General features: G+C 48.7%; 1 protein-coding gene across 8 annotated transcripts in view; it reads left to right on the top strand.

Moving 5' to 3' along the window:
* The window catches only part of Nav2 (neuron navigator 2), a 375,768-nt gene that overhangs the window by 350,329 nt on the left and 10,492 nt on the right, over positions 1 to 14,947 (top strand). For all 8 annotated transcript variants that reach the window (XM_047518211.1, XM_047518214.1, XM_047518210.1 and 5 more), the window contains 7 exons: positions 2,293 to 2,388; positions 4,234 to 4,402; positions 8,020 to 8,255; positions 10,354 to 10,508; positions 10,692 to 10,763; positions 12,425 to 12,621; positions 13,454 to 13,572. In XM_047518211.1, the coding sequence (XP_047374167.1) occupies positions 2,293 to 2,388; positions 4,234 to 4,402; positions 8,020 to 8,255; positions 10,354 to 10,508; positions 10,692 to 10,763; positions 12,425 to 12,621; positions 13,454 to 13,572 (1,044 nt within the window). The remainder of the gene's footprint in view (positions 1 to 2,292; positions 2,389 to 4,233; positions 4,403 to 8,019; positions 8,256 to 10,353; positions 10,509 to 10,691; positions 10,764 to 12,424; positions 12,622 to 13,453; positions 13,573 to 14,947) is intronic.

The following is a 14,947-nucleotide window of genomic DNA, read 5'->3' as shown; positions in this document are numbered from 1 at the left end:
TGTTCCTTCCCCAGGTAGAACTACCTAGCTTAGTGACTAATCGTGAAACCGTCTCACTTCCTAGCCTGAGGTGATTTGGAAACACTACTAACGCTTTTCTTAATACAGTAGTCCCCCCTTTTCCACGAGGGAGATGGTCAAAGACCCCAGTGGATGCCCAAAATGGCAGATAGTACCAAACTCTAGAGGCACTATGTTTTTTCCTAGATATATACATATCTAGGAAAAAGTTTAATGTGTAAATTAGGCCCTTTAAGAGACTGACAATAACTAATAACAAAATAGAACAATTATAACTATGTAATGGGTTGACTGCAATAAACTGAAACACAGAAAGCAAGACCTCAGAAAAGTGGAGACTACTGTAGCCACCACCCCAGCAGCCCCTGACCCCATGAAGGTGAGTGAATGGCACTTCCCTCCCCCACGTGTGTACTGATGAAGTCTACTAAAGACAGTCCCACGCTGCACTCTCCTGTAATTAACTGAACACTAACATCTGCAGAAGTATCTTTTCTGAATTTAATATATTCCCAAAGCACTTCCAGGGCAACTAAGCACATTTAGCACATAAGAGATGGAAATAAGTTAACTGGAATCAGCTGGCCAGGAACACGTTTTATCTCATCAGAGGCTACTGACAGAGAGAGCAGCCGAGAGAGACAGAGGGGTGGCCACGTGCAGACGGCAGTCAGGTGGCTGAGTGTGGAGCTGGAGCATCCTAAATCACTGCCACCAAGTTTTCTGAGTACAGTTTATTTTCCAGAGTCTCCACCACTGCCAGAGAACTGGGTGCAGGTGGGGGGTGGGCAGCAGGAGTTGCATGTTAGTAGTTAAATTCCAGTGGTGCTCTCTGAATGACCTTGGCCTCATGACTCACCATTGCAAGTCCCTTTGAATTTTTGATTTTTTATTTCTTAGCATTTCTAGCCAAACTGCCATTCTACATAGTTTGGACAGCTAAGGAACCCTCAATGACCTTCTAAATAAAATGTCTGCAGGCAGACTGCTTTGCCAGGGTTTCCACTTCATGACTAGCTCACCATCCTCACTGAGTCAGATTAAATCCTGAATTTTGGAGTTTCCAGGGGTGTTAGTATCATGTGACCTAGAATGATAGACCTCATAGGTCCAGTCACAGAACCCATCTAGTGGAATAACAGTCGCCAAGGGAGGACTTCATCCATACAACATTCCTATAGGAAGTGCAGAGTCCTGCAACAACACATTCTGGTGATCATCAATGGGAACAAAGAGCATTTACATTTTTCCAGTTTACAAGTCATTGTCAATAGTTATTTCCTTCTGGATCACTACAGCATCCAGGTGAGGTGGACTAACCAGAGGTTAGTATCCATCTGACTGCTGAGAAACCAAGACTCACTTGTCACTCATTTGAGACCACAGGCAAGTGGTGGATGGGGTCAGGTCACCTCCGCAAGACTGGGTCTCTTTTCTCTGCTATTTTGCTTGACTGCCAGATGCCCCCGCCCCGCCACCCCTCTTCTAACTGTCATTATGAGCACATGAGAACCCAACAGAATGGAATGTTCTATCAGTTTTTCTTTAATCAATGTGATTTGTTAGCCCCTGTGGGCATAGATGCAAAAGAAGTAGACAAAAGATTATTTTTTTGGCCATCTTCCCAGAGTTTGAGTTTTCTGAACTAAGCATGTTTTCCTTTTAATAAGAAGAAAAGTAATGTTATTTAAAAATCAAAAAAAGAAGAAAAGAAAAATTAGAAATACATTTTGTCCCAAACAAGTTCTAAGATCTAGCAAGGAAACAAACTTGATTTTAAAAATACTAATAAGAAGATAGAAATAGCTAAAAATGAATATAAGCAAGTACAGAATATGTCTTTATATATACTGTGTCCTGAACCTTTAGAACGGTGTAGCTCTGAGCCAGGTGGTTGATTGCTGAAGGCTTCCTGAAAGAGGTGAGTTCCCAAGGTTTGAAAAGACAGAGATGGCAGACAGGAGGTGGGAGGGGATTCCAGGCAAGGAATGTGTGATCCACATGCTGAACAAGATGTGCACCTAGCAGGAGGCTCCAGACTCCAAAGAGGAGATTTTTGTCTTACTGACCTATTGCAGTTTTAGCAGTGGAGCGGGAAAGGTTTTGAGGCCGTTGCATTCCATGTGAGTTATGCCTGGCATTGAAACACATAGGACTGTTACTCCCCCTGTCAAACCATTGGTGGAGTTCTGGGGTCATCTAAGTCCTCAGCTGAAGGGTGTCAGAAAAGGTTCACTTGTTATTCACCTGCCTACATTTCCTTACCCATAGGATTCCAGACCGCACCTCTTTCTTATTGGCTGCATTGGAGTTAGTGGCAAGACGAAGTGGGATGTGCTCGATGGGGTGGTTAGACGGCTGTTCAAAGTAAGTGTGCAAGAAGGAAGCTCTGGCAATGTGCCTGGCATGGGGGCCCGGGCCTGGGAAGGGGAAGGGAGACCCCGTCCTGAACTTGACTGTTTCTCCAGCCTTATCCCCCTCCATATCCTTATACTACTGGGACTTGACCCCTGGCTCTCAAGGGAATGGAAGGGCTATGGTAAATGCAGACTGGTAGTTGGTGAAACTTTCCATCTGCCCTTGGCAGTGACTGACTGGGTTGTGAGCATCATTTGTTCAGTGATTCCACCCTCTTACGGCAGACTGCTCATAGCCAAATTCTCTTTTCACCTTAGAATTTCCCTGTTAAATATGCTCTGGGGTATTTGATCTGTGGCTGGGGCTGAGACACCACATTTCCACCTGTCATTTAGAGGGATTGGATCTGACTGCCCAGCATCCTGTGCAGTGCTTCACAGGCTTTGATTTGTGCTGCAAATGGCAAGGACATCTAATTGAAGGCCAGCACCAAGGATGTTGGCAGTCACTTTTCTGTTTCTGCCAATCATCATTGAATTGGGTGTTTGCCACAAGGGAAGTAGCCAATGAATACCAAGGGGAACCCTGAATACAGGTGATTGAAAAGAAGCTTTCGGGCCCTTTTTTCTGTTGTCCTGAAGTCAATCAACAGCCATCAGTGTTTGTTAGACCTATCCCTTTAGTAGTAATATTGACCCATGTTGTCTGTGTCAGAGTCCTTGCCAAGCTCTTTATAGTCCCATTTAAGGTGAGAGGGATGAGGCTTAGGCCAGGGCACCTTCCAAAGGCCATGAATCTAGAACTGGACCAAAGGTCTAGTCGATCGTTCTGACTTCCACACCTGATTTAACAAGTATATTGTTTCTTTGTAGCATCTAGATCCAGGTGGCTTCACACAGAGAAAATTCTGTTCTTATTTCCTCTTCTCCCATTTTCTTACTATTGCTTTATAGTTGTACATATTGATGGGATTTCTAATTACATATTCATACATGCACAGAATATAACAATATGATGCGGCCAGTGTCGCTCCCTGGCCGAAAATTCTGTTCTTTGACCAAGATCGTTCCCCCATCTTGCAAGCCAGTCTGTGGAAGTGTGATTGGGCGAGAGACCTATGTGGCTCAGGACAGGCGAATTCACCTACCCCAACCAAAACCTTACCTACCCTGTAGAGTAGGCATAGACCTTGGATTAGAAAGCACCAGTGCAGGCTCAGTGAGGAAAGGTGAGCACTGGAAGGAGGCTGTGCCTGCGACTCAGCTCAGCCATAGTGTGACCACCTCAACCCATGGGCCTGAGTTCCATACCCACTGACCTGAATCCTACTGCTCACCTACAAGGAAACGCTTCCAAATTAAACACACAGTCTCCTTAAAACTGCGTGGCTGCTTTTTTCTAGCAGCCCTGGGTTTTCTTCTCTTTGTTATCAGCCTGGTCTTTGCACTTGGCAACGGGAGGGGCCGGTGAAGTGATTTCCTGTCAGAACCACTTCTTCACGCATTTCCCAGCAGGGTCACAAGCCCTGACACCTCAGAGACTTCTGCTGGACTTATGAAAGCAGTCTAGCTTTTCCGTGCGTCGTTCCTCCAGACTAAACGTTCCGTGTTGCGAGGGGTCTGGGTTCTTTCCCATCCCAATCCCTAACCAAATAAATCCGTATTTTAAGGGGTCTACTACACGAGGGCATTTGTCCCCATAGAGTCACCTCTTCTTGTCCTCATTCCACAGCCCAATTTCAACTCAGTCATCGTCCGAGAAAGAAGCGGGGACGACTGTAAATCACCCAATGAGAACACGAGTCTCGGGAGATTCTGGCCACCTCTTTGATGGGGCCTGTTTTACTTTCTCCAGGAATACATCATTCACGTGGACCCCGTGAGCCAGCTGGGGCTGAATTCGGACAGCGTTCTCGGCTATAGCATCGGGGAGATCCAGCGCAGCAGCACTTCCGAGACCCCCGAGCTCCTCCCCTGTGGCTACCTGGTGGGAGAGAACACCACCATCTCAGTGACGGTCAGAGGTAATGGGCTCGCTGTGGAGGTTGGAGTTTTCAGGAACTGCCTTTGAGTTTTGTGACTTGGCATGGGAAGTCGTGGCTGCGGTTTCGTTTGAGCATCCGTACGTGGGCAGTTGTTCATTTCGTTTTTTTCTTGGACCACAATTAACTCTTACCTGAGCAAGCTAAATAGTCTGGCTTTTTCAACCACCATCGGAAACAAATCATTTTAGTTTATTGCTGAAATTACATATCAAAAGCCCTCATTAGCCGTATGACTCCAAGGTGATAGAATCTTAATAACCCCATTGAAATGGCACTTTGCCAACAGCGGTGAACAACTCCTGCCAGAAAGCCTTGGATGTGATCCCATTCTACAGAAGGGGAAACCACTGTGTGCCGTCGGCTGCAGGGCGGTCGCTCTGAGCATCCTGATGAGCTGCAAAGCTGTTGCCCACGCCTGGTGCTGCTAGAGCTTCCGATGCCTCATCACTCAGAGATGTTGAGCCCCAGGCCAAGTGTGTTCTGTTGAACTTGGCTCCAAAGTTCTTCATGGCTTCATAAAATGTTTCACAGTCAAATGAGTCTAGGAAACTGCATCATTATTCCCATTTGAGTTTGGGAGTTGGGGACAGAAGGATGCTGGTCCATTAAAGATCTGTCCTTTACTGTTCTAACTCCTGTTAGTTCAAAAGCCTGTTTAGCTGGTCGCAGTGGTGTGCACAGGTAATCCCAGCTACCAGGGAGGCTGAGGCAAGAGGTCAGCCTGCAACTTGGAGAGATCCCATCTCAAATAGACCAGGGTGTAGCTCAGTGGTATAGCATTTGTTAGTTGTTTCTATGGATGGGGAGGGAGGAAGCTTGTATAATCCAGTCTTTTCCAAATTTATTGGCCTGCAAAACCCCTTTATTTCTGTATTCCATGAATCACATGATTAATAGACTTTGAGAAGCCCGCTGGGGTGGTGGCTCAGGGGTAGAGCACTTGCCTAGCATGTGTGAGGCCTTGGGTTCGATTCTCAGCATCACATATAAATAAGTAAGTAAAATAAAGGTCCATCAACAACTAATAAAATTATTGGGGCTGGGGATATGGCTCAGTTGGTAGAGTGCTTGCCTAGCATGCACAAGGCCCTGGGTTCAATTCCCAGCACCAAAAAAAAAAAAAAAAAAAAAAAGAGAAGCCCTGTACAAAGCCCATCTTTCACTTGTCTTATTTCTTACCTCCCCAAAAGGCACCAATTTTGACTGTAGATTTAACACAACAATTTTGTAGCAGTTCCATACAAGTTTTATTTTCTGGTAGGTATTTTCTCTGGAAGCACCCCAACATTCCCCACCAGCAGGAATTAGGATCCACCTGTGCTAGAGACAGGTGGTACATTGCTACTTAGGTCTCACTACAAGTGCAATTCCATTTTTGTGCCTTTGAACGACAAATGACAGAAACCAACTCGAGTAGCTGTAGCATAAAAGGGAATGTATAAGTTCAGATACCTGGGAAATTCAGGAGTGTGCTTCAGGCACAGCTGGATCTAGGTACTCAGTGTCATCAGGACCATGTCCAGACCTACCTCTACTTGTCATCACACCTTTGCCTTTGCCTTTTTTTTTTTTTTTTTTTTTGAGCTCTTTGTCCATGGTTGATGAAATGACCCCTGTTAACCTTGATTCTAACATAGGAATCTAAAGGAAAGGGACAGTTTTGGAAGTGTACAGAAAATGTCTAGGGCTAAACTCTGACTCTCCATGAGTTAAATATCCATCACTGAGACAATCATGATAAGGAGAAGCTTTGGTCCACCCCAGTCACGAACTCCACTTGAAACCACCCGGAATGAGCTGAGCTCTCTGTGAGAAAGTTGGTTTTTTTTTTTTGGTACGGGGACTTGAGCCCAGTATCCCTGGTCCTTTTTATTCTGTATTTTGCGATGGGGTTTTGCCATGTTGATGAACCTGGGGAACTCTGGCCTCCCGAGTTGCTGGGATTGCAGGTGTGTGCCATCGTGCCTGGATTGTGGGAAAGAATTCTCGTACAAGGGGAAGCAGGAAGAGATACCAGGCACACCAAACCAATAACTGTCCACGACAAGAACCCTGTAAGGAGAGCCTTTCCATGGGTGGTTGCCTTTTGCCCATGCTGCCAGGCTTTGTCACTTGCTCGCTTGACAGGCGGGTGATATAAACCCTGGGGTGAGACCAGCCCAGCCCCTACAGACATGTGACGTGGCTGCCTGCCTCTGAGGGAACCAGCTCCCTCATTGGAGCTGCACCCTTCCCTGCTATCAGCACATCAAGTTCCAGTATCTGGAGGGATCAGCCGGGGCTATATTTCAGGGATACCCAACCCTTGTATTTTCCTGTAGTACTTGAAATGTATTCTTCAAAGCACACAAAACATCTTGAAGATGTGGCCTGCAAGAGATCCGTGAGCTGCAGTGACTCACTGCCGTGGGACCAGGGGAAGGGGGTGCCACTTTGCCTGTTCTGAAGTGAGTTTGTCTGCAAGATCGTCACTGCCTGTGGGTTTTTCAGCAAAAGAAAAAAACAGCGACATGTATGCAGAAAGCGTTTGAGTGATATTTTCCTGTTGTTTTTATTGTTTTTATTATTACTCGTATTAAATTTAGACTAGAGACTCTATACCACACAGTTCAAGGTTTGAGCCAGTGTAAGCTGTGTTGAGCTCAAGAAAAGGATGATCTTAGGCCTTTCCACAGAAGATAGGCATTTGGGGACCTTCATCATGGTCATTCTGGAGCAGTGTTGCCTCTAGAGGTTACCCCTGGTTGGGGAGGATTAGAAACCAGCATATAAACAAATGCATTAGGGGCGTGTGCTTGCAGTAATTACACACAAGGATGATGCTATTGTAAAACAAAATAAATTCCCTTCAGTTTACTTTTTCACTTACATATACTGGTTTCCTTGAGGAGAATTTTTTAAACAGAATTATATTAGATTCTGAACAGCTAGCTTTGGGTGGATCTTTTCTTGGGGATAGTGTCATGAAACAAGCTCTTTTAAAGCCAACTACCCTAGTTAATGAAGTTGTCCCAGAAAGCCAAGGGGAAAGATAAGTTCCCACTTGTCTTAGGGATCGGGGTTCTCAGATGCAACATTACGGGTTAAGTAGGCCAGCATTCACATTCCAAAATCCAATGGCCCCACCTTGCGTTGTTCCCTGTTTTCATGATATAAATGCTGTGACCTTCATGCTACCTCCAACTGTGGGTGGCAGGGGTGAGAGGGAAGGGCAGGTGGAAGAGGCGACCCCAAGGACGTGGCAGACACCAGCAGATGGGATTCAGGTGTAACTTGGGCAGATGCCAGAGCCAGACAGGCCAGCAGAGCCTAGAGTCTTTGCACTGCAGAGGACAGGTGAGGACTGAGGGCCCAGACATTAAGGTCAAGTCTGAAGCTGGGAAAGTCAGCCAAGATGGGAACCGGAAGCACAAGGTGCTGTTGAACAGGGAGGTGACTTCCCAGAGCAGCAGCAGCAGCAGCGTCCTCTCAGCTTCTAGTACCCCTGGGTGGGCAGCAGTCCCAGGTGAACTGACTGCCAAGGAAAGGGATAACATCAGGTCTCAGCAAGCACAGGGCGCTACCCTTCCTACAGGCTTCCTGTCTCTCAAATGCAGGACTCGCGGAAAACAGCCTGGACTCCCTGGTGTTCGAGTCCCTGATCCCCAAGCCCATCCTGCAGCGCTACGTCTCCCTGCTCATAGAGCACCGGCGGATCATCCTCTCTGGCCCCAGCGGCACTGGGAAAACCTACCTAGCCAACCGGCTGTCAGAGTATGTGGTGCTTCGAGAGGGACGGGAATTGACAGACGGGGTCATTGCCACCTTTAACGTGGACCATAAGTCCAGCAAGGTGAGGAGGTCATTCTGAGCCTGTTGTATTTGGGACCCTTTCAGAACTGATGATACCACCAGCGTTCAGATGGGGGAAGAGGGCAGAATGGGGCTGGCAGAAGGGAAGCCTTTAACTCGGTCCTACCAGGCAGAGGTTCCCTGTGTGGGTGAGTTGACCCAGTTCACTTATGATGCTCAACCCCTAACAGTTCTTCAAGATTGCCCCAGATAGGCCCAGGTCAGTCTGCCAAGAATTCATCATGTGCCTACTTCATGTTACTGTTTTTCCAAAATAAAACCTTCTCTGGGAAAACAACAATAACACCAGTAACGATAATAACAACAATCTCAACTGCTCATTGTTTGCCCCATGAGTAGACTCTTCCTTCTCACAGTAAAACCTTCGAGGGAGTAGTTGTCACTGTCCCCATATTATGGAGTAGGAAACAGAAGCTCGAGGCAGATTCTCTGTGTGCCTGACACCACTCAGATGGTACTAAGCAGTGGATTCTAGAGCCCTGTGGGCAGCAAATACACTCCATCCCACTCCATAGAGAACAGCAAAAAGCCGTTTGGAAGGAGTCTGACCTAATCCCAGGCAAGGGCTGTGGAGGACTTTCCTTAGTTCTTGGCAGCAATGGATGGTTCACTCTGGCTGCCCTGGTGCAAAAGGGCCAGAGAATCAAAGGTGAATCAGAAACAGCTCCCCTGCCTTATGAACTCCTGGTGTGCTTGAAGACAGAGAGCCCTAGACCCAGTGCTTCCTAAGTGACCTGCTTGTGTGGGGCCAGGATTCTGTGCCATCCCATCTTTAAGTTCCTCAAGTGATTTCAAATTAAGGACAGGACAAGGGAGAAGTGAGGGCCTCCGCGTGAGTTAGGGAAGGAAGGCCCGAGGCAGGCGACTGGGGAGCAAGCCCAGGCTGGGTTTCTGCCCCGACTCCTGCTCCCCTGGGCGGGGCTGCCTCATGCACAGCACAGCTCACCAGCCACACACCACAGGCCTGAATCTCTGGAGCCAGGAGCCCTGTCCTCGTCAGGTACCTGAGGCCGAAAACCCAAGATAAAGAGGGGCTAAAAGAACTGGTAAAATGAGCGTTTCTGTTGTCCCCAAACCACATTAAACTTGAAAGGGAGACCTGGTCTGGGTGTGTGCTTGTACCAGATAGAGGAAGCGCCCCTGAGCAGCTAGGCCAGCGTCTAAGAGGGCCTGTTCTGGTGAAGACACTGGGTCAGGCGCCTGAGTCTGAGCTCACCCCACACCTTACCCTGGTGCAGTCTCAGGCCAGCCACCTGACTGACCTGCCTCGTCACAGTGCCTGCCTAACAGGGCTATGGACTGCTGGAGCTCATGTCTGCCCTAAGGGACACCAGCTGTTATGGTGATAGTTATCAGGCAACAATTCTGGGTTCTCCACGGCATCCTGACCTCACCATCTCACCTTGCCATCCTTTCCCCATCACACCAAAACACTCCCTCTTTCTTTCCTGAGGCATCCCTTACCCCAGGCTCACTGGGCTGCAGTTCTGGTCCCATCTGTGCCAGTACCCCACCCTTTCTTCAGGGTTCAGTTCAAAGTCCGAGCCCTCAACAGGGCCCACCAGGGTCCCCTGTGTGTGTACACTGACTCCCCTGTGCTGCTCATTGGGCGGCCACAGCACTCATCCACATCCTCCTGTGTGGCTGGCCTCTGTGGCACTAACTGACTGACCCAAGGCTTCTGTGCAGACAGCTCTCAGCAGTACCCCTGCTGTGGAGGTTCAGAGAGGGATCAGGCATCTGCCTTCAGAAACCTACCAGAAGCTTAGCCTGATAAGACATAGTGAGAAAAACAACAACATTTCTAGAGAATTGGTGAAATGGGGATTCAAAACCTAGGCAATAGTTATCTAGTAAGTATCAGAAGAAAGGACATGGGCCTTATTCATGCCCTGGCCACCTGCCATCCCTTGAGCACCAAGCTGATGCCCTATAGCAGACAGGTGCTCAGAATGTGTTCACAGTAGGCACCTTGGTGGGTGGGGAGGCTTCCACCTGCTCTGTCCTGGGTGAGTGAGTCCCTGAGCATACACAGCCAGTCACCAGCTTGCTCTCCCCTGCCTTCTTGGCCTCCGTAGGAATTGCGGCAGTACCTGTCCAACCTTGCCGATCAGTGCAACAGTGAGAACAATGCTGTGGACATGCCCCTCGTCATCATCCTGGACAACCTGCATCACGTCAGCTCTCTGGGCGAGATCTTCAATGGGCTGCTCAACTGCAAGTACCACAAATGGTAAAGGCCTGACCCGGATCTCAGCATCCCTGGGCGAGTGTGCTGCCATCTGCAGATGGCCCGGGCCAGGACGGGAGGTAGCTGGCCATGCTGGCCTGGACACACAGATGCCACAGGCTCCCGTGAGCACCCGGTTCTCCAGCTGGCTCAGCTCACAAGCTTTCTTATTCCATTTCCCCACAGCCCTTACATCATTGGCACAATGAACCAGGCTACCTCTTCTACTCCCAACCTCCAGCTTCATCATAACTTCAGGTAAGTAATTACTTCCCTTGCCCGGTTAGAGGATGCAATCCCAGGGAGAGCAAGCCCGTGTGAGGCGGGAGTCTTTCTTGAGTGTCTGTTACGTGTTGGGCATCGTGTTAAGTAGTTTCCCCAGCTTAATTCATTTAATTCTTACTTTGGTCTCAAGTATTTACATTTGTCATTGGAGAAACTGAGACTCAGAGAATTCAGTGACTCACATGAGATCATGCAGCCGGTCAGTGGCAGAGCTAAAACTTAAACCTGGGTCTCTCTGACTCTCAGCTCTATTGGACTACTGTCCAGGAGGCAGCTATGGAGGGGCTGTTTGCCCTCGGCCACTCCTGCAGGTTACCAGAGGAGCCTCCCTCTGTCCCAAGTGAGCATGGGCAATGACAGCTCTTACTTATGAAAAGTCCCACATAGCTGGTCTGTGGGCCTTCAAGGTCCACCTGCATGAATCCCTGCTGCCCCACACCGTCCTGGGGCTCTCCCCTAGCCAGGATGTGGGGGCCATTTGACTCCATCAAGTGGGTTGTGTGGCTGCTTACCTCGGCATTGCTCAGCACCCTTCCCACTGCCTGCACCTCCCCTGACTCGGCCTCACCCACCTGGGCCCTTAGATGAGGGTGAAAAGTTGTCTCCTGGGCTGGGACGTCTGACTCATCTTGAAGGCAATCTATAAAAGTGGTCTGGAATGTAACTATCAGAGAAATGTCAACTGCTCCAGACCACCAGGAGCAGGCTGCCCCCATCTTGTCATCCTCTCTGTACTTTCTCCTGACTGTCCCTCAAGCCCATCCTTCCCACCCAGCCCACACCCCAGCACTGCCACCTCTCTCCCAGCATGCTGCTGCGGTCACTTTCTTACTGGCATGCCTGATGCTTGGCCCACTGCAGGCCACCTTCTGCACTGTGGCAGCCAGGGTGAGCCTTCCAGAATGCTCATCTGACCACAGGTCTGGGCTTAAAGTCTTGCAGCAGCTCCCCGTGGCCTGCAGAATGAGATCTCCTTAATACAGCAGGTCAGGTCTAAACCCAAGCTATGCTGAGCCTCTGCAGCGTCTGTGAACATCCCAGGTCATTTCCCAGCCTCTGCAAAGGCTGCCGCAAGCTCCCCACCTCCCACCTTGACACCCATTCCTGCCTTTCATGTTGCTGCTCCGTCATCCCTTCCATCCCAGCCCAGCAGGCTCTCCTGAGGAACCTTCCCTGATTCCTTAGGCTTCCTCATGCCTCAGTTCTCCATTTGCTTATCCAACTCCCCACCTCAGACTGCAAACTGCTGCTGGCCAGCGACCGTGTCAGAGTCCCTGCTAGAATTCCATACCCCTGCACAGAGCCTGTCACCAAGCACAAGGGGCAGTCTCTCTCAGTGGCTAGAGCTCAGTCTGCCTTGGTTCTGATCTCAGCTCTTCTGTTAACTAGCTCTTCAATCCTGGACAAGTTACATAACCTCGGCATAGCTATCTGTAAAATGGGCATGGTGATAATCCCTATTTTGTAGGGCTACTTATGGTTAATTCATGTGTACACAGTTGAGAAGTGTTTGGCACATGGTCTTATTTCAGTGTTGGTATATACCCTCCTGTTCCTAATACATTTTTTAGTTCTTGGGATTGGCCATCTTTTACTCACTGTCATTGTTCGAAAAACATCCTGACTTCCCCCAGGTGGGTGCTTTGTGCCAACCACACGGAGCCCGTGAAGGGTTTCCTTGGCCGGTTCCTGAGGAGGAAGCTCATGGAAACGGAGATCAGTGGGCGGGTGCGGAATGTGGAGCTGGTGAAAATCATCGACTGGATTCCTAAGGTCTGGCATCACCTCAACCGCTTCCTGGAGGCTCACAGTTCCTCAGACGTCACCATCGGTAGGTGGGAGACGGGGCAGAGAGTGCAGGCTGGCTGGCAGGCACTGCTCTGGGGCCCTGGGGGTCCTCTGGGCCCTGGCCAGGGCAGCACTCTGCAGGATATTGGGCAACACTGCCCTTCAGGGTAAGGAAGCAGGCAGAGGGGCAATTGCAGATGGAGATGGACCCCAGACCCTGGTGATCAGTAGAGGAGAATCGTGTCCTGCTCAGGCCGGTGTAGAAACGGCCAGCTCAATGAAGAACCCCCGCCCCAAGTCTCCCCAGGCCAAGACTGCTCTGGGATTGACTTTGCTTTAAAAGTAAAGTCTTAACAGCATTTCCTCAGCTTAGGAATTTAGAACAGAGGAGAGAAGACCACCGATCACCCTGCCATTCTGACACCTCATTTCAATGTGAGGCTGTTTCTTCTGGCCTTGTCCATTTCACGGCAAGGGCAGTCATGGCGTGCGTGCAGGATGCTGCCTTTTTCTCACTTTTCTCTGTAACCATGGGCCTTCTGCATTGCCACTCCATTTTAAAAATCATTTTTAAAAACTGAAAAATAATCAGATGTGGGTGTTCCACTCAACCATTTCTGTCTCTTGAACATGCAGTGTTCTTCCAGTCTTAAAAACCAATATTAATAATACCAGCGAACATCATCTCCATAAAGCCTCGCCTTTCTTTTGGATGGTGTCCTTGAGGAGTAGGTCCATTAGGGAGTCAGCGTCCCCCCCTCTGAGCCCATCAGCCAACATCCGGTACTTCTGCCATCAGTCTGCCATCACTCAGAAAACCCTAGGGTCTGCTGTGAGGGCTGCTTGCTCTGATGTATTTCCACTGTGGTCCCCAGGCCCCCGGCTCTTCCTGTCATGCCCCATCGATGTGGATGGCTCACGAGTGTGGTTCACTGACCTGTGGAACTACTCCATTATCCCTTACCTCCTGGAAGCCGTGAGAGAAGGACTCCAGGTGAGACGCACACCACCTTCTTCTCCCTCAGAGTTGAGGAGGACTATCTTGATGGCCGGATGAGTTGCTCTTATCTTCTCCTTCAAGAATCTGACTAACATGAGGTGACCAGCCCTCACCTGTGTAGCCATCAGGCTAGCACAATGTAGGAACAATTGGTTGCAAGTCCTGGCTCAGCTACTTACTGGCTGTGTGACCCCAGGCATGTCATTTACCCTCTCTGTGCCTTTGTGCCCTCATCCACCGGAGGGGATGATAATAGTATTCTGTTACAAAGAGTTCATGCAAAAATTAAATGGAATCATGGCCATAAAGCGTTCATCATGGTAAGTGCACAAGAAATAGAATCATACACATGTATGTAGCACTTCACAGTTTGCAGAGTATTCTCATATCTGCAAGCTCTGGATTAGTACTGAGATTTTGGCAGTTTTTGTTTTTTGGTCTCTGGTTTTTAAGAAAGAAAATTTCAGAGAGTAAGTGACTTGTCCAAGGTCATAAAAGTGAAACTTGAAGGATCTGGAATTTGAGTCTGTGCCTTCTGAACTGAATTCCAGGTGCCTAGCTCTTGGACCCGAAGTAGTCACTATCTGGCATCAGTAACCCTCACAGATGGCCTCTGGAATCCATAAGCCTACAAGCTCCTCCTGCCCAGCAGCAGCTGGAAAGCACAGACTCTTTACTGCTTTCTCAGTGTAGGGCTTAACTGGGAGCAGACTATTTCATTGCAGCTTGGGAGGGTTTTGCTGCTGAGCCCAGAGGCAGCCTAAACAGTTCTGGGGCTCATGGCACCCAAAGCGAGTAATTAGGCATCTCCATAGCTGACTCATCCAGCAACCAGCTCTGCCCCCAGGTTTCTCAGGGCATCTTTGTTTCCTGGGCACCAGACAGGGGAGACATGAGACAGTGCTGCAGGCCTGTGGAGGGACTAGGAGCAGTATGTCCCCCATGCATGTGTGTGACAGTAAAGTTAATAGTTCCCATCAGGGTTTGTCCTTTGTGCACATTTGGATAAACTTGGAGGGTATTTGACCGCTTTGTGTTGAATGCCACGTAACAGCAGTGATAGCTCAGAGAACTTGGAGAGGAAGCTCTTGTGACTGTGAACATGTGCTGTACATTCAAGCCACCGTGCTGAGATAGAAGTACCTTTGAAGGCAGAGAGAAGCAAGAACACGGGCAGGCTTTGGCCAGCCCCAAATCATTGGCTAAAGTGCTCCATCAAATATTGCTTTCAAATTTATGTTTGTATATTTTCCCTATATCTTATTTTATATTTATTAATTTCTGACATATTTTGTACCATTGCTATATTTTAATATACTGTTTCCTAAAATGTTCAAATCATTTCAAGGACAGTGGTGATACAACAAAG

The sequence above is a fragment of the Sciurus carolinensis genome, chromosome 11 (genome assembly GCF_902686445.1).
Source record: "Sciurus carolinensis chromosome 11, mSciCar1.2, whole genome shotgun sequence".
NCBI lineage: Eukaryota > Metazoa > Chordata > Mammalia > Rodentia > Sciuridae > Sciurus > Sciurus carolinensis.
This window is presented reverse-complemented; position numbering and strand designations above follow the sequence as displayed.